The sequence below is a fragment of the Strix aluco genome, chromosome 20, assembly GCF_031877795.1.
Source record: "Strix aluco isolate bStrAlu1 chromosome 20, bStrAlu1.hap1, whole genome shotgun sequence".
NCBI lineage: Eukaryota > Metazoa > Chordata > Aves > Strigiformes > Strigidae > Strix > Strix aluco.
The window spans coordinates 15,609,430-15,629,681 of NC_133950.1; the positions used below are offsets into that span (position 1 = coordinate 15,609,430).

Sequence of the window (20,252 nt, forward strand, 5' to 3'; positions counted from 1 at the left end):
GCAGCCTGTGTTCCTCAAAACCTGTTTTGAGGGTCCTTATTCCCCCAGGCCCCCTGTTCTCGCACGTCACCCTCCGCTGCAGGCCAGCTGCCCCGGGGCAGGCTGAGCCACCATGGGTGCAGGCCCACGGCCACCAGCCCCACACAGAGCTGGCCCAGGGCCACCCAGGCAGGAGCAGGGTAACATATTACATAAATGGTGACACTAGAAACATCTTTATTTCAACTATTTTAGTAGAGCACAGGTAGTACATAAACCACTAAAACTGGGAGAATAAGCAAATTCTTAAAAAAAAACCCCTGTGCAAACTTATTTCAGATTTCAGATGAGGATCATTCTACTCAGCTCAGGGCCAAAACAGTTAAATAAAAAAAAAAAAATGCACTTTTTCACACTAAGATTTTTAATCCTGGATTAATTATTTTAGACCTTTTCCATATTAATTACAGCAGTATAGCTTCTTTCTTAAGTTCTTTATCTACTTTCTTTGAGTAAAGCTATTTAATACTGAAGATTGTGAAAAACATTTGTTCATGATTATCCAGACGTACAGTCAAACAAGACTGAAACAAGAGCAGCATGCAAAAATGTATTTAAGGACTATCATCCCAAAATGCTGCTAAAAGCTATTAACCAGTACGTGTTAATTGCCACAGCATTCATATTAATTTTCACTTCAGGCCCGACATTGTGGAATATTTCCCCTGATACAGTTTAAACAAAGTTTAATTTAAGGAACTGCTTCTATCAACACTTATGAAAATTAACAGCCAAGCAATTAGCAGTCATGAATTATCCCTTCCCCCATGCTTTCTACAGCATCATTTTTAAAACAGTTGCTACAAGAGAAATTGTTGGGTTTTAACCCATTACCAAAACTAGCCACAAGAAACCTTGTAACACTACACAGGGGTACCACTCCTCACAACAGGATTTTTAGCATCTGTCCAGCCAAAAATCACGCTGAACTATGTTTATGTAAAGTATCTCCAGTAGTCAAGTAAACCCACAAAATCCCTATAAGGTCAGAAAAGCTAGACTTCCTTAAGTCTTCATTTTCAACCAGTAGTCATGAAAATAGAAATAAAAATATCTTGAGAAAACTCTAGTCTGCACGTAGGAAAGGTTTTTGGCCTTGTAACTCAAGTTCCTTCTAAAGCTGGATGACCCCTTCCTTACATTTTGATTGTGGTTTTCCAACTTCCCTCTTTGACTATACTTTTTTTTTTTGCATATCTTCAGCTTCTCTTTTTTGACTGTCCTGTAACAATTCTGTATTTGCTGACATTCTTCTGGGGATGTAGGAGCAGCCATATGGTGGCAGGCATCTCAAAAATTGAACTGACAAGACATTTTAGTGATTAAAATTTCTCAAAGGTACCAGAGACTTGGAAATAAAAAAAGGACGTGGACTGGCCTCAAATTATTTCAAGGGGAGCTGTAAACAGAGGCCTTGGCAGGAGTTACTCATTCAGTACACAGTTCCTACAAAGCTGAACATTTGACTCGAGCATGATTTTCCTCTATTCCAGTAACTAAATACATCTTGGTAACATTTTTCTTGCTAGTGGGAATGGTCATGCAGTTGACTAGCCTTGACACCAATACTGCACTAAACCAGTATCCTTTACAATTAATATCTCAGAGAAAAGTCATCACCATGCTTTCCAGCAACTCATGCAAGTTACACCTGGGATTTGAAAAGAAATATTCTGAATTTCTGTATAAAAGATAACACATGCTTTTAAAACAATTAATGAAAGCAGGCAGGTAATGTGTAGGTAAACTGAATGTTGTGAATCTCACAGTTGTGTCACTGAAATGAGCCATGACAACACTTGTGTTTCATCCGTGGTACCTGGCTATGACCTTCCGATCTTACGGTCAGTCTTATTTTCCCGACCTTATCAAAAGTCAGCAAGTTGGAACAATATGCCATCACAATCTGATTTTCCAAATTCTGTAAACAGAAATATACATGAACTTATCTATAAAATGGATGATAATTTAATTTGCATGCAGGCAAAGGAAATCAATTTGGCCACTGATTTCTTACGCCTTCAAGTAATTTTCTACACAAATTACAACTGAAGTAATGATAAACAAAGGTTTCTTTTCATAGGAATTTTCAAGACTTATTAACGAAGACGTACAACCCACATGACTTACAAACCATGCAAACAGATGCAGGGGGTAGGTTTACTTTATTTTAAGGAAAAACTTGAAGATACAGCCAGGAGTAATTATTGTGCGTGCGCCTTTTGTGAAGAGCTGGAGTTTTACAATGTAGATGAAAGCCACAGATCTGTCATGTGTAGCTGTGGGGCAAGAATCACCTGAATTGTTGAGCTGATTAGAATTGTAGTTGCATTTCACAAGCCATATTCTCTACTATTTTGATAATTAATGAACTGATCAGAACAAGAAGAAATTAGAGTGCTTTAAAATTTTATTATTTCATAAAATTGCAGAAGTGGTTATGAAAAAGACACTAAATCTGGCAGAAAACACCTGCAAGATGTAAGCATTTTAATAAATTGGCTTGGTTGGTATTACAGCATGCAACGTCCTCTTTTTAACTGATCAGGTTAAAATGACACGTCAAATGTTGGAGGGAGGGTGTGGGAAGGACCCTGATGGGAACGGTTTTATTCGATTGCGGGTCAGCTAGGGAGCTGAACTGGTGTAAGTGAAAACCATTCCGAATGCAGTTGAGATGAGCACACACGTGAACAAAGAGCTTAGACACAGCAAGTAAAGAGCTTTCCTCACGCTCTGCCAGTGCACCAAAAAACAGGCATTATTCAACAAGCTGAAATCTGTGTCACAAAACTCAAATATATATATATAAACCAAAGGCCTAGTTCTAATCTTAAAAGATTTCAGAGCCACTGTGATCCCTTGAGTAAATACATAATTAAGTAGGGTTTTTTTAAGACATGTTTAATTAGGCCCCTAGCCCCTCCTCATCCCCCCTGCCTCTCCCCAATTATGTACCGTTTCCCCAAGAGATATGTGGCTCTGTTAATTATGTAAATAAGTCATGCACTATTCCCTGAAAGAATTGTATTTATGTGAAAAATACTGTTCATCTATTATCAATAAAGATAAATAGGAGACCTACAATGTTTCATTAAAAATAATTTTTAAAACCTAGATGGTTTTTGATTTTACATTACAAATGTAAAATACAACAAAACTGAAGTAAAATAACTCAGTAAACTATAATGTCTCTTCTATATCTCAGATGGTCAAGTAGGTATTCAAAAATAGACAATAAATATGGAAGTACAGAGAATAAATTTTATAAGCATACTATTGACACACTTACCAGAGTAATATAAGCAATGCTGTTAAAATTAATATAGTGAGATGATACTCTAACAAAATTACAATTCAATTATTTTGGACAGTTAAAAAGTTATTTTAATTTCTAGATCACAAATTGTGTTAATCCGTATCATACCCTACAAGTCACAACTGAGTAACACCGAGGTATTTCATTAGTATCTCTAATCTGTATAGTACAATTTCCTTCCAATGGACCAAGCACCTGCTAAGCGTATCAGACTTTAAAATATGAAAATTAAGATGTTCATTACACTCAACTATAATTCCTATTAATCCAGTAAAAAGTAATCTGGATTATCAAAGTGAGAATGAAACATGCTTAAATTCCTCAAGACTGAGAAAAATTCTAGCAGGTAGCCCAAATCCTGTTTGAGTATTAAACCAAGATGGGGTCACCAGTGAATTACAATAAATTTCTCTTAAAGAAGGATTTTATTTTTACTTCCTCTGTGACTGACTGTTGGAAGTACATTTAAATGTTTGCCAAACTGAAATTTCACAACATAAGAACAGCAAGCTTTGAGTTTAGAAAAAAGGCATCTTAGTGTGGGGTCAGCACTGAAGTACTGCTGCCATTTATTAATGACATCAGAAACTTTGAAAAACCTGAGTTAGCACTAATTACTCCATATCAGTAAGTATAAAATAACAACAGAGGCAGCTTTTGCTACGTGGACTTCGCAGTTTAAAAATTACCATTTCACAAATATTCTAAATACTTCTAGATATGCCAGTGGAATTACATATCTGACTTTCCACTTCAAGAATACTTAACAGAATATGAAATTCTTCCATCACAATGGTAATGAAGCTCAAACTTCATACTCCCACAGGAGATTCCACAAACAAATCCAGCAGAAAACAGATCCGTGCAGTATTCATAATTGTTTTGGAACAATATGACACTGATACATCACACCAGTGTTTATATTTTGGTTTCTAGAGTTTATGACAGAGAAAAATATTTGACAATACAGAGTAACTAAACTGCTGGCAAGGAAAGACAGTTATCCACAACTCTGAGTAATATCAAGCGCAAGCTCTTGAAATGAATGTAGTTGAGGAATGAATTTGACCTACCAGGTTTGTGGCGAACCTCCTCCGTGTGTTAAACAAACGAGTACTTGTACAGAACTACACTCTTTAGTCCTTTTTTTCCCCCAGATATTGACCTATTGATGCTCCAGTTTTCCACCTTCAAAACAGGCAGTGGCTCTTCCCACTCTCATTGGAGCATTTTGAGGATAAAGACAGCATAAATCATGGAATATTCAGCAAGTGCTCTGATGTCGCTAGACAGAATGGATTTTTTAAAAAATGCCAAATAACCAATCATTTATACAAAGGGTCTTACCACCAACTCTGTAGAGAGATGTCCTAGGACTCTGCACACTACATGCTTACCTAACCAACCTGCTGGTGAAGAAAACAGCAAGGTAAGGTGTGCCTAACAGCAAGGCCATCATTTTGTAATGAAAACGGGGAAAGGTTCTACCATACCTGGAACCATTATATTTAAGAGAAGCATGTTTCTAGATAACCACTTTAAAATAACTGATGGCCTACCATAAAGTCTAATTAAAGCTTGAACAAGTACAGGCACACAAGAACTGCCCAAGGCCTATTATCTTCAGGCCGGGGACCTCCTGGATATGAGAGAAAAACATCTGGTGCACTTACCTTGCCGTCAAATTTTGAGTACTCGTTGAAGGGGTTATTCAGCTGCAGCGGACACTGTTCAAGTCGCACAGACAGTATTGACTGCTTCCCAGAACACGGAGACTTTACTCTGAAATTCTTTTTTTCAAATAGTGAGCTCAGCTCCTCTGCTGTAGATCAGAAGAGATTAGACTAGTTGTACTATGAGATGTACAGAGGCTACTGTTTACCACAGAAAGATAACATTATAAGAGGGGGAACAAAATCAAATATATAAAACAACAAATGCTTTAGCAGGGCAGAATCTACCACCACTCTTTCACAGCCCAAAGATACGAAACCGTAAGAAGTCTGGACAGTGCTACTGTTTAGACTGAGGAAAAGATGAATTTTTCCCATGGAACTGATCACTACAAAATCCACTTCAGTCAAGACAAAATTCAAGATACAAAGAGAGAATTACGTATTCCTGGTCTTTCTGCTTGCCTACCTTTTTCTAAACGAACAGGAAATGCTATGCATAAGAACTGCTGACACATCTACGCTGCACCATGCAAAAGCCTTTCAAAACCAGCCTGTAACACACGATATGATGCGATATTACAGGACAATATTATACTACCCCATTACTATACCATAACGTCACTATGCTGTCAGCAGTAGGCTTGGGACTAGATCTGATCCAAAAGAATCACTTCAGATTTTACTTCTCATGGAAGTAAAGAAACACCTGAAAACACCATTCCAGACAGACAGACAGTCTGGACAATGAAAAAAGCTTTCTAAAAACAAAGGTGTAAGAGTCAGTGAGTTCTTTGTGTGGTCTGTGAAGGCTCATCCTCCAACAAGCAGCTCTTTTTACGCGAAGAAACTACATAGCTGAATTTCCAGCAACGGTTTTAACTCAAAATTTACAGGCATACTTACAAAACCCTAAAAATTAGGGCTTCTTCTGTTATCAGGACACTACAAAATCAGGACAGAGCCTGGGGTGTTTTAGCGTATCAGTGGCAATGGGTCTCATCTGCAAGAAACTGTGACTGAATCTGGATGAGTTTTTTCCACATCTGCTCTAGGAACCAAGTACCCCCAAACTCCATCAATCACAACTCGAGAACCAACAGCAGCTCTCCCAGACCGGCTCTGCCCCGCTTCCTACGTTTGGATTCTCTCACATCTCACAGATATACACGTTCCTCCTCCAGGGAAATGAAACCGCTCCTAAGGCGGAATGACTCGGGACTCATCTGCAGGGAGTTGGTTAATTTCTTAAAATGCAGAATTAAAAACTTGACAAATTGTAACTAGTCAAAAGCTCAGTTTATTTTTATCAGCAGATTGCCTGAAAATTCAGACAGTTGGCAAAAGTGCTAAATACTGGCACCAAGAGATACCCAACAGTCTTGTGAGAGGCTGTGATTAACCAAAAAAGCTTGATTAAATCCTTTTTAAATGTGGCAACTTAAACTCCATTAGGTATTCTGGTTTTTTGTAACAAGCTTATCTCTGCTTTTTTAAAAAAAAAAATCTCAATTACAATTATGCTAGAGTACTACCCTTATCTGGTATTTCTTGGGCATTTGGAAAGTACTCTGTACCCTGGAATCCAATATAATGGTTTTATTGGTTCTAGTGAAAAAGTCAGTCTTATCTTCAAGTTTTGTCTCTAGGGAAATAGTAAAATGATTTGTTTATTGTTTCCTTTGTTGGGATGTGCAAAGAGAGAATCTCGAGAATTCTTCTGAAGTCACTGGTGTGACATCTGTTTTGCTTTGAGTTCTGCATAGCTTTTACTCAGACAAATATCTGATGTGACGAAGAGTTTAAACCACAGTACGTTCTATAAGACTGCAAATTCAGCTGGCTGAGATACAGTTTTCCTTTTCCAGAAAACTTCAGAAGTTGAAAAAAATTCAACTCATTTTGGAAAAGGAACCCAAAACCTTCTAAAAATTTGTGCAAAAAGCTAGAAGGTAGATGAGATTTCTGAAAAACTACCACCTTCCATTGAGCATTCTGTCAAATAATTCCTAATAGACTTGGGCTGTGAGAATTTCAATGTAAAAAATTGAAAAAAAATCTTAAATTCTCAAATTTCAGGAAAAAAAATCTCATGTTTTTACATTAAAATACCTTAATTGCATAATTGTTAATTCTTAATTAAAAGTAAGTTTTGCCATTAGTCTGTACTATCTGCATTTTTCAGCTTTTGTGGCTTTGTCAGCCACATGGGCTATTCTATATGGGCTGGATGCAAGGCTTTTGAAAGATTCCCTTGATATATAGTTAATACACATTTTATATGCTCTGAAATGAAAGAATGCAGGATGTAAATACAATGCCTTATTTTCTTGCTTTCATCTAAAAATACCTAGCATTTTATAAGGAGGAGTAACCTTTTGTATGTCTATCCGTATTTGGTTTAGAGGACCCACAGCTGCTTTACCAACATAATTTGATTTCTACACTGCATGAAGCTGGAACGTTCTTTCCATTTTACTGAAAAAGAACTGATGCACAGAAAGGTGATGTGTGAATTGGTGGCACAGCAGAACAAAAAAACCAGACCTCCACTGTGTTACACTTTACTTCCAGTCAGTCAACTCCCCCTGCAGCACCTTTGTATTTGTTAATCTCCCGACCAACTCCAAAGGCATGGAGATTTTCTTTTTCCAGTCCGCACACTACTACCACCTTATCTCTCAAACTCATCCCCGACAAAGCAAACAGCTTGTCTCACGACAGCGGGCAAACAGATGATGAATAGAAAAATATGATTCTTTTTTTCTCATTACCATACACAAAATTACTCATCTCTCACTTCCCTTTATCCTGGTTAGGGCACTTTTATTTCTGTACATAGTAATTAAAAATGGGAATCACAAAAAATACTCAATTGCCAGATGCCTCAAATTACGGCTACATATGCAAGCGCAGGACGGGAGAAATGCTAGTAAGGCCTCTCTCCGACGAGTGCTCTCTGGAGGTGCTGTCACCAGGCTAACGCGGGACAAAACCACCTCCCAGCATCCCTTCAGTTTGCACAGTGCCAGCCGTAGGCTCCACTTCGCCTAACGCGCAGATAAACTCAGTCAGAAGAGGGCAGCCAAATTCCCCCCATCTGAGAACAGCTACTGCTGATATTGCTTTCATACCTATTTTCCAATCATGCTGAATTCAAGGAACAGAACAGACAAAGCCTCACACAGACACACTTGACGAAGAGGAAGATGCAGTGGGTATCCTTCAGGGCTCCTCTCTCTCCTGGCCTCTTCCTACCACACTGTTCTTCACGCAAGACACATGCACAATCTCAGTGACTAACCAGAGAAGGAAAATCAGCTCTGCCAATAAAGAGAGACACCGAGTGCCTGGAGTTTTTATGTAACTTACTTATTTTTTATTTAAATCTGTTCTGCAGCAGAGAGGGACTGATCTATTTGCCTGCAACCCCAGCACATCCTTGGAGAGGGGGACACCTCTGTTACTGCTGGTTGACATATTATGTCTGTCTTCAGGGCAGCACGTGAAAAGAACTAAATGCCATGGTGGAGCCCCCATGAATAAGACGACACAAACAGCACAGACACAGCGGGAAACCTGAGTCTGAGTGCAATTCAGTGTGAAGAAATATCAAGCAGTATACAGTGAGGGATAAAGAAGAAGAGAATTGCATCATCATTGGTCAAATGCTATAAAATATTGAGCAAAGAGAGTTGGAGGTTATGGTAGATTAAACTTTAAAACCTACAGCCCTGCTTACAGAAGTAGAAAGGCAAAAACATTTTAGAATGCATTAACAGAGGTATCAGAAGTAGCTGAACACTGTACTAAGGATTAGTGCAACCGTGTTGCTCATGTGAACAGCTTTGTTCACTTCTCTAAAAAAAGATATTATAGAGCTGGAGAATGTTCTGCAAATGACAGCCAGGAAGATACAGGGATTTAGGTAAAAAAAGGAGATTACACAGGGACCTCATTAAGATATACACAAATTCTGAAAGAAGGAGGCATGACAGACCACACAAAGGTTTGAATGTGTGTCAGATACAACAGGAATAGATACTAGTTTGAGCTATAAAATATGAGAATTGAGACAGATTTTTCATTTCATATATTACAATTTAAACTATGTAGAACATCCAGTCAGAAATACTTAACTATATAATTTAAAAAAACCATATTTTGAGAAATCAGTGACAGTAGTTTTTACAAGGCAAGGCTAGATAAACTAAGGCAGCATTTATCATGCTTTCATTTAAGTAGATCATATATATACACATCATTTAAGATTTTTCCCCTTATCTAGAAAAGCAGCCACAAAAATATTCTATAGAAGTAAACTCTACGAAATTCATCACATCCGGTACACCAAGCGCCCCTGGAAATAGCTAGAAAGCCGTAACTTACATGGAGATACTGATCCTGCATTCCGAACGCAGACACCTGCCAATCACCCACCCCCAGAGCAGAGACACGTCCTGCTCCTCACACACCCCAAGTAACGCCAAGAGCTGCACCAACCCCAGCTCTTGCTCAGAGACAAGAGATAATGATGCTACAGATGACAGAATACACAAACACTGCATTAACAGCTTATAGTGCAAACAATAAAAACAGCGACTTGTATTAGTTCAGACCACCAAACTAGGTTTTAAACATTTTTCTTTACTTTGCCTTTAATAATAATTTGGAACACTGTAGTTGTAGCTGAAAAGAAACGAGATGCCTGTGGCCCACCCACGCGCCCCCCCCCCCCAGCAATAAACTAGGGGAAACACATAACTGGGGAATGAAGGCAAACACAGTAATTAGTATTTCCTCTATGCTTTGAAAGCTTAAGTGAAAATTACAAACTGAGAATGTTGCAATCATCAAAAGCAGAGATAAAAACAGTAGGAAAATAGAAGATCTTTTCTTTTTACCTGAGTAAGAAGTATTTCTGTCTTTCCACTGAACATTTTTGCATTTTATTTGATTTTGTCTCTCTTTCCGCAGACGTTCTAGTCTCTGAGCTTGAAAAGAAATATTATAACTATAAGTTTGTCAATGAAAGTTTACTATAAACAAAGACATAATTAACTACCTTTATATGAATAAAGATGTTTTATACTGCATATGTAGGCGAAAAAGTCATAAAATTTTAAAGGTGGCACCCCTGAAAAGCAAATACCAACAAAAACATGAAAATGTTCTTGATTTATAATTGAAATTAGAGGATATAAAACATTAATAGAGATCATAAAGATAGTATTAACATGGAAGAGAATAATAAAATGTGAAAACTTCTGTGATTAATATGACATTTCATTATATAAATCATTAATAACGGTCTTAAAGGAATTTTAATGCACAAATGAACTGAAGTGAATATTACATTACAGGAATAAAATTACTGTTATGAATTACTCTACCCGTTTCAAAAATTAAAGATAAATGAACTCAGACTAGACTATTAAAGTTTTAAATATAAAATCCTTTATCTAAAAATCATGAAAATTATAAAATGTCAAAGCTATATAAATTAGCATAGCTTTTTCTTCAGTGTGCTGAAACAGTTTATAGGTAGTAAAATAAATGATTTGTATCTTCACAACATTAGTCAAATCTTAAAATGAATATAATATTTCTTTACGTGTATTTTGACTCCATCTTCAAAATACGGTTTGAAGAAAAGACTCAAACAGTTATAATATCAAAGAACTTACAGACCAGGGTACCAGATATAACAGTAAGCACTCTCTCAGGAAATGGTCAGCTACACCTGGTAGGAGCCACCCCAGACAATGGCCACAAGAAATAACTGGTGCTACCAAGTGTTCACGCAAAGTAAGAAAGCAGATTAGACTGGGAAGTGGGACTAACAATGTTGATCACTGAAGGAAACAATTTGCTGGATATATTAGCAATTTTGATGTATTGAGACCATTCATTAACTAAAATGGGTTTGTAGAAGAGATTTTAAAATGCTAAATTACTCTGACAATTTTTAGATACAGTCTGAGTTCCCTGAACCACTTCACCAATTAAAAAAAGGTTAATAAATATTTTCTATCCCTCCTATTATTATTCTTTCACATTTAGTCTTTAAACTGAATTGTGGACACAAAAGTGATTTTTTTTTTTGCCCCCCAAAACACTCTCAACCTGGCAACTGATGAAAAAAATACTTTGAAGTTTAACAACTGTAACAAGCAGTTTAAGTACAAACACAAACAGGGACTTTGAGTTCATTTCCCATTTAAGTCAACATGAGGTTAGTGCCTCCATGTATCTTACTCTTAATGAAATAAGAGAAGTATCCCCACTTATTAAGTATAAATATTGGGTAAAACACTATTGTAGCATAGATATTTTATTCTGAAAGAAAAAGCTGCTTTTTTTTTCCCCCCCAACTACTGTCCAGACTGTAGCTCAAAAATCACCTTCCGAAACCCTTTCTTCCCAAATGGGCCATCACAAAATATCCGTTAGATTCACAGGTAAACAATGGATAAAGAAAAAAAAGTGTAAAATAGAAATAAGAATAGCGCATGTTTTTATCCTATTTGATATTTTCACCCCTTGTCAAAACAAGTGTACTAAAGCGCAGTCACCATCTTCACTAACTCCATCCTATTCTTCTATCCAGAGCTGATCACAAATGATCATTTACTGTGGGACTGCGCTACAGCAACTCCAAATTAGATGGAATTAGCAGCACCTATTAGAAGTCTGAATTATTTAAGTTCATTCTCACCAGAAGCATGCTGGTTTGAAAGCTTTCTGTGTGAAAAATGTCACTGACCAAATGTAGTTCTTGTGTCATTAGCTATTAGCAACCAGATGAGCCTTTGTTTCTAGTCTCGTGGACTGGGAGAATTTGCTGCTTTCCCACAGACCCAACACCCTGCACGGACCTGCCTCCACGTTACTCTTACCCTGTGGACAGGGCAGAAGGGCCGTGAGGAGATGGAGCCCAGAGCCAAGAGCACCTACGGCCCCCCAGCCCCGGTGGGAAAGGAGGAGGAATCCAGTGGCAGGTAACGCCGGCGTGCTCCCCAGGCGCCACGTGCGACACCCTCGCGTGTCTCCCCCACGGCACATCCCTTTCAAGGCCAAGGGGATAACTTTGCTACCAGAACGCACATAAAAATGCATTTCCAAATTTGCAGAGCCACATGAGAACCACCTAATAGCCACACTGGTGTAGTCTCCACAGAGAGGTGTTGAGTCTTCTACAGTAACACGTTATTTCCACATTTTATGAAAAAGATACCATCCTGGCAAGGACAGTAAAACAGCTTTGCTAAAGATAATAAAAAGTTATACTCCATCCAAAAACAATGGTTACAGACAACATAAGCCAAAATCATTTTATTGAGCAGGATATAAACCAAGGGGATTAAAGAAAAGCTTGCATGTTAACAAAGTCTGCCACTATTACCTGTTGATACACAAAATGACACTATATTCTCTTTCCAAACCTAAAAACCATTATTTGCTTTTCAAAGAACAAATGCTCCTGCTCTTGTTAAACCTACTCAGGTAGTTATGGATTAAGTAAAAAAGAAGTGTCCTTACATTTGCTGTTTTAGGAGCAAAAATTGCAGATTTCACAGTTAATGAGTTTTTGTATTTATGAGATGTACGAGCACTCTGTTCTATGTATGCACGTATCTGGTTTCGTCCATCAAGAACTTAGATAAGTACTTGTGTAATGCAAAAAGCATTTATCTTAAAAATAGTTAACTTCCTATTTAATTTATTCCTCTTCCTGTATTTTTGAAAAGGGTTCAGTACTGATCAACTCGCATTCTTCATAGGCTTTTTTCCACCCTGCTCTGTTTCAAATCACAGCCTTGATAACCGCATCCGGTTCCTGGTGGTACCAGCACACACGTGGAACGTAAAACACACGCTGGGTGAGAAGAGGCAGAGAAACGGCTCCCCAGCAGACTGAGTGTCCTAACCATCATTTTAGAATATGCCACCAGCTGGAAACTGAAATGGTTTCAATACATAATTTACACTGAGATTATTCTATCAGTCTACTCGGTGAAACAATCCTTCAGAATTATTTTTTGGAGCAATTCTATAAAACTTTAAACTTTATCTCTCCTTCCTCACGAACTACACCATCAACTGAACTAAACAAGAGCTCAGGGACAGCGCGAGGCAGGCTGGCACGCTGAGCTTTTCACCATGCCTTCCAGGTGCTTGCAGCTACATATCCAACTCATTTCCAAACCTAACTCTCCATTACAAGGTCAGTGCCCTGTTTTTTCTGTAACTTTTGACAAATTCTCATTTGTAAAAGGTATTGAAAAATACTTGATACCCTACAATGTATTCCTTGTTAGGTAGAGCACAGATGTTTTTTCTGAGCTCTAGGTGGTGTTATAATACCTTCAGAAATCATCTGAATAAAATATATACTGTAACAAAAAAAAGAGGTCAGTATTGACCACCCCACACCAATCTTTTCAGATATATTTTATATCACAGAACTTCTGTTCGTAGCATTCCTTGGGTAGAAATCTGAACTTCCTTCATATGAAACAACAAATGGGACAGCTTTCTTCCAGTCAAGACAAACTGAGCATATTTTGTAAAGGTGTGCACCCTTCAACTTTCTAATTTGGTAACTTAAATCCTAGCTCAAGGTTCTTCTCTGAAGTAAAACTTCAGGAGACAAAATACAGACAAATCATTCACTTTGTCAGCTCACATCAAACTTCACTCCTCTCATATAACAAATAGATTTGATGCCTCACTAGATAGATTTTTCTCAGAAAATAACTATCCTGTTCAAAAGTTAACACCCCTCCAGACATTAACAATAGAAATATCAGACTGTTCACGTACTTTGGATTTAGACTTGATGTCTTTACAATTTAAATTTTTTTAATATATAAAACTGACTACTTCAGTGTTCCTCTGCACATGAATAAGTAAAACAGCAATTAAAACTCAGTTGACAGCACACATGAAATGATTCAGTTACTTTAGTCCTTTTACAAAAAGGGTCTCGACATCACAAAAGGAGAAGTTTGACAGATACCTGGCGTGTCATGCTCTGATTCGCCCCTGCAAGGCAGACTAACAGAAATGGAATTTAAAAGGCTAATATTATCTTGGCTGCAAGCATCACTTACCTGTGTTTGATCGTCTTCTGATTCCGAAGTCCCAGCTTGAGGTAATATCGACTGATTGGGAATATACATAGCCCTGAGTCTCACCGTTGCTTCCCTGTGTTTCTGAACTACTGTCCCCATATGCTGACGAGGGATTAAACTTCTCCAGGTCGACATCGTGATCTATCAGGACCATTTCACACATCCCTGTGTCATCACTGGTCACGTGTGACTGTCGGATATGAGCAAGTATAATTGTTGGGTTGTCCAGGAAAGCCATTCTGTCCACAAGTCCACCCCTTCACTATACTATCTTCTCTCCATCTTGTTTCATGGACACATTTACCTAGAAATAGAACATACACAGCATTTTAGGAAAAAAACCCTGATACAAGAACATCTATATTTTGGATGCATAAAACCCAACTCAGTTTTGTACAGTGAATTATTTTAATTCTGCTCCAGTTTAAGTTACACTGCTTGCTGAGATCCACTTAAAGAACAGTGTTTTGGAAGTCAGCTTGAAACCTGAATCCCAAAGCAGAACACAACAGACACCTACAGACAGGTCCCATTACTCTACAACAAATGGTTGCTATAAGGCAAGATATGCTAAGGACTACACATAGACGGATGGAGAGAAAATACACAAGAAACATCCGTCCATTCAAATTAATAAATTTACCAAAAGCCAGATAGGGTTTTGAATTTCTATTCACCCATCATAATAGTGTTTCATAATATTGTTTCTACCGTACCTCTACATACCAACTCTTTGATTACTTTATTATAGACCCTCTTCAGGTTTTGTATTTCCAGGAAAAACTTTAAACATGAACAGATTAGTATCTCTGGGCAGAATACTGAACATCTGCTGCTGCGTGGGGCTTCATATAGGGCAACTGTTGTAATACCAAAAAAGCTCTGTGACCATCCAGCACACACCTGAATTCTTAAGCACTTTAACAACAGTAATTGCCACTTACCTACAATATTTCATTCAGAGTACTCAAGCGGCCTTACAAAACAAAGGAGAGGGCAAAAAAAGAAAAAACCCCAAACCACAAAACCCAAACCACACTCAAACTGTTACCCTATTTTACTGTAGCTGTGGATTTATAGTTCCACTGATCTAATTCAAGCCTGGGCTGCCTCTGAAAGGGGCAGCTCCGGGCTCCTGCCTGGCCCTGGTCAGGTATTTCCACCACCTCCCAAGGCTGGTGTTAGCACTTGGGTAGCTGCGAGGTGAGCTGGATCCAAAAAAGGACCTGCTGGAAACAACCTGAAAAAACCCAACCATTACTAATTTCCAGGCTGATCAGTGTGCCAGTGAACAGCTGCAAGAGCACCAGTACCAACACAACACAGCAGCAGGAGCATCCAAAGAGGGAGGCGAGCCGAGGTTCCCCTTTCCGCAGCGGCTCCCGGCCGGCTCAAAGCGACTGCGAAACCCCAGCCTGAGGAAGGGGAGGCTGGGGGGCTTTTAAACCTAATCTCAGACCGATGCAAAACTAGATGTAAACTCCAGAAGTTCAAAATCTCCGCTGCTTTTCTAATCATTTGTGTATGTGAGAAAAACACCCAACATTTCAATACCAGCACTAGAACTACATGTGTTTGTTTAGTACTTTGAACACAGAAACAACAAAAACAACCCCTATGTTGCTGTTTGCAAAACTTCTGTCAGCAAGAGAAAAATACCAAAAGAAAAGAAACAATTTTAAATCACAGAAAGCTGTATCCCATGAAAATCTGGTAAAGGCAGCTGGCCCTTCTGTGGCAGATTTTAACAGAAGAAAGTGAAAGGAAGCATCAGACAGGCTTGTTCCAGGACCAAACACATCTCACCGTTTCCCCTGTATGCTTCCAAGGGGAAAGGTGTATTAACATAGAGCCCCGCGAAGCAGCTTCTGCATTTAAATAGTTGGAAGCAAAATTAGTGTTTTATCTAGACACTCAGCTAATCATGACAAAAGCAAAATTTTGAAGGTGTGTTGTAACTTGAGAACCCACTATCCCTACCAGTATCCACCCCACCAACACACATCAGCATCTGCTAATGAGAACATTCAATAAATAAGAGGTTTGTGTCCTTCACAGTTTTAGGCTTTTTTGCGCTCCCTGGGCCACAAATGTTGCCATTTTTTTCTGAGACACTGCATCTTTCTGCTTTAAAAAAATAGACAAAATCAAAAGTATTATATTAAACAACAGACCCAGCAGCGAGAAGGAATTCAATAAAAGAATGGTAGAGAAATAAAACTGACATGCTGCTTGTTATTAATACACTACTCCTACCATACATTTTAATAAATTATGCTATTAGCTAAATACGCTCCATCAGTATCCTTGGAGATAATCAAAGCCCAACCGGATGAGGCCCTGAGCAACCCGCCTTAGCTGGCCCTGCTTGGCGCTGGGAGGCTGGACCAGATCTCCAGAGGTCCCCGCCAACCTCAGCAACGCTGCGACTCCAAGTTCTATTTTTTATTTTCTGACTATTTCCATTACAGAAAGTAGGCCTGCTCTCCCTGAAGGATTTCTCATTGTCCTCAAAGAGAGAGGCCATAAGGCAAATATCCTACCATAAGGCAACTGTCTCCTGGCTGTAATTTATGTGTTAAAGGCCTTTAAGCTGTAACAGCGTGACTAGTATTGTGAGACCTGGAGAATACAGACACAACTAAGTACACGGCGTATGGATATTTGAAAAAGTGCACTGACAATGTTCTTTAAACTTAATTATTTACACACTGCTTATTAGAAAAGGCCACGCTCACCTGCAAGCTGTAAGAACTTGTTTAAATAAGCAACTGCCTTAGGCTTCTAAAAGGTCTGCAAACTCCCAATCAAAAATTACTGCTGCCCCATCAATGTGTCATATAAATGTTGGCATGTTAATTGTGTATTTATAAGATTGTTAATGGTTAGTTAATTTACCTCCCACACTATTATTGTACTTGAAATGATTTAATGTCTGCTAAGGGAGTTAACAACATGTAACAGCAGATGCGAGAATTTTACCTTTATACTCTGCACCCCGACTTCATGCCATTAACAGTCCGTGTGCTAAATTAGCCAAGCTTCTTTACAATTTCACATATGCAATCACTCTTCCCATAAACACGAACAGTGAAAAATTGCCAGAAATTCTATTTCAAACTCTAAAGTTTAATACAAACACATTTTTTCTTCCGATTCTTCAGAATTTTCAAAAGGACACATTAAAACTAATTTCTCAATAAATTTATGTTAACTGGAAAAATCTATAAACAGTTAACACCCCTCAAAAAAACCCCCAAAACAAACCAGGAAAAAGTTCAGACCCCAAAATTCAGTTCAGATTTTTATGCCCTATTTTAGCAGTTGCTACCTACACAATTCTAAACTGGTTCCTGCTTTCGATAAAGGCAAAGCACAATCAGATGGCACAGACCCGGTGTGAGGAACAACGACCTCTGGTGAAGTAAAGGAATTCAGAGAAGCAAAGTTCAATCTTGCAAACCTTTACACAAATACCTTGAAGCCTCCATGTCATCAGCCCCAGCAAAATCACAGATACAAGATCGACTTCTAGCCCCACTGAGACTTGCCAGCATCATACCACCCCTTCTGCGGTCCTTATACCCACACACGATCGTCACATCCACGTGTGGTAACTGAATTTAACAGAATTCAGGGACTTTCTGAGCATCAGCAACCTATACGTTCTTCAATCATAAACAAAAAATAAGCATTCCTTTAATACTTGCACTACATAAATATTATTCCACTATTAAATAAAATACTTTGCAGACAGCTGTCAAGCATGCTCTATGCGAACACTAAAAATGAAAAGAGCAATGCGAAACCTATGCAACCTTAACAGTATTTATGTGTGACATGATATACAGGTTAGTGTTACGATGATATACTACTTATAGGCAACCGCCTTCCATGATTCATCACACAGGTGGACAGAGCTGAATCAGCCCTTCACTTTCTTCTTGATCTTTATTATTCATCTGACTTATTTTCTGCATATTATCTAATCACCACCCTGGCTACGGGTGCCCCCTCTCACCTTCTCCTTGGTCTCATCACATCGCTACCGAGGTGCCCCAGAGACCGTGGGGAGCACAGGAGCGTCAGTCCTGTGCACTTAGAGAATATCCTCAACGATGTAAAACTGCACCACCGAGAGGCTGAACGCCTTGCCAGGATTCACAGGAACTTTGTAGCAAAATCAGACAGCTGGATCTCAGCCTACTATTTTTATCAGAAGATTCCTCTTCCAGTAACCCACTGCTATATTTATGGCATCTATAGACTTTCACAGCAAGGGAAGCAGGGCTGTTATGCAGATCAGTAACACAGCAAACAATAAGTAATGCAGAACGTTCTAACAAATTATTCAGCTCCTGGTAGACGACACTAAGGTCTTGAAAAGAGGACAGGTGGCTCTACGGGCTGAACCTCAAACACCCAGCTGAACACATCGGCATCTGGGGAGGCAGCTTCCCCAACGTGTTGTGTTCTTGTGACCCTCCTGCTTGTCTGATATACTGTATTTAAATAAAAGGCAGATTTTCTCACTTTCCTCTTTCCCCACCAAAAGCCAAAGACATACCCCAAAACCCAGTCTGATTTATATTCACATTATACTACATCGAGCATCAATGAGATATCAAACAAGTGAGAGATGAGGGGAAAGGACAAGCTAAACACACACCTCTCACGATTGCCATCCTCCCCACCCATCCTGCCACCCCACCGCGCACCAGTGGACGCAGCGGGAAGCGTCTTGCTGCTCCAGTGCTGGGCCACGCTGCCTCGTGGGGCCGCAGCCACGCGTCGACCTGTTCTGACTGCGATTCTCAGAGGAAAACGTTTGACCTTGAGCACAGGTTACCTTACATTCGGGAAAACATAGTTATTTTGGATCGGATTTGCTGGTTGAATTTGACAAAACCCCTCCCTGTTACTGCCCAGTGGAAGGTGGCTCGTCACTACGCTACACACTGGCCGCGTTTCGCTCTTGCACCTGCCAGGAGTGGGGCAGACGCCGAGTCTGACCCCCCCCACCCCGCGCCCCAGCCCTCCGCTCCGCTCCCGCTGCTCACCGCAGGCCCCTGAAGCCTTCTCTGGTCAAACCACAGACTGAACCACGGACTTCACTTGGTAAATCGAAACTGGTGACAACGGGCACGTTTTCGTGCATCACACTTGTCACCACAAGAGGTTTACAGACATCGGGGTAAAAACTTACAGCTCCACCAAGCACAGCCTGGTTACCGCTGGCTCAGCTTTGACTTAAGGACATTGTTCCTAAAATTGTGAGCTAACGCCACCTTCACATGACATGCTACAACTGGTCAAAGTACAAGAAAAATTTTCCTCACAGAAAATTTTGATATTTATACCTTTCATGCTTCAAAATATATCAATTATAGCACACGTGGAAATTTGCTCACAGACCTCTAAATAAGCTGGAATAAATGACAAAAATCTGAAAAAATTGTAAGCAACTAAAAATGTTCTGCTACAGGAAAGAGCTACAACTTTGAAATTCTACCAGTTTGAATGGGATAATTTTAAGAGTCCTTCAGTTCAAATGGCTAAAAGCAGCTGTAAATTCTCCACAAAACTCTTGAGCCAGTTCTTGCAAGGTTATTTTGCTCTCTAAAAGTAAAAAGTGAGAAGCAGGAAAAAAATTTCCTCTCTTATTCTGCAAAGCTGTAGTTCCTTTTTTTTTTTAGAAGAAGAAGAAAATATGTTTAAAATGACTGTCCTCCTTAAGGAAGTAATAAACAATTAAAGCCCTATTCAAGGTAAACAAAAACTTTCTAATGCAACTTCTGGAAGGCACAACCTGCATCTAAACCAATTACCAATAATCTCAAAATACAGCAGGCTGGAAGAACCATAGAACGCTACAGGTCATCTTATCGCTGAAGAGCTTCCACAGTCACTGGACTTACACCTCTCTGACCGCAGCGCTCTAAAGTGATCGTAAAAACTAATGAAAAAAACAGGCAGATTAGAATAAAAAAAATTATCATACCCCCCCCAACTGGAATAGGACGGTGCAAACATACTTCAAAAATTTATGATTCAGGTTATATGAAATAATTTCACAGTTAACTT

The 20,252-nt window shown here is 39.0% G+C and overlaps 1 protein-coding gene across 7 annotated transcripts in view; it reads right to left on the bottom strand.

The window, feature by feature from the left end:
• The window catches only part of MAPKAP1 (MAPK associated protein 1), a 106,383-nt gene that overhangs the window by 80,906 nt on the left and 5,225 nt on the right, over nucleotides 1–20,252 (bottom strand). For 5 of the 7 annotated variants that reach the window (XM_074845964.1, XM_074845961.1, XM_074845965.1 and 2 more), the window contains exons 2-4: nucleotides 14,148–14,472; nucleotides 9,936–10,025; nucleotides 5,032–5,180 (exon numbers count right to left, since the gene is read on the bottom strand). In XM_074845964.1, coding sequence (XP_074702065.1) covers nucleotides 5,032–5,180; nucleotides 9,936–10,025; nucleotides 14,148–14,406 — 498 coding nt within the window. In that variant the 5' untranslated portion in view covers nucleotides 14,407–14,472. Of the gene's footprint in view, nucleotides 1–5,031; nucleotides 5,181–9,935; nucleotides 10,046–14,147; nucleotides 14,473–20,252 lie in introns of those variants that run through there. The other 2 variants (XM_074845966.1, XM_074845967.1) reach the window with 2 other exon arrangements.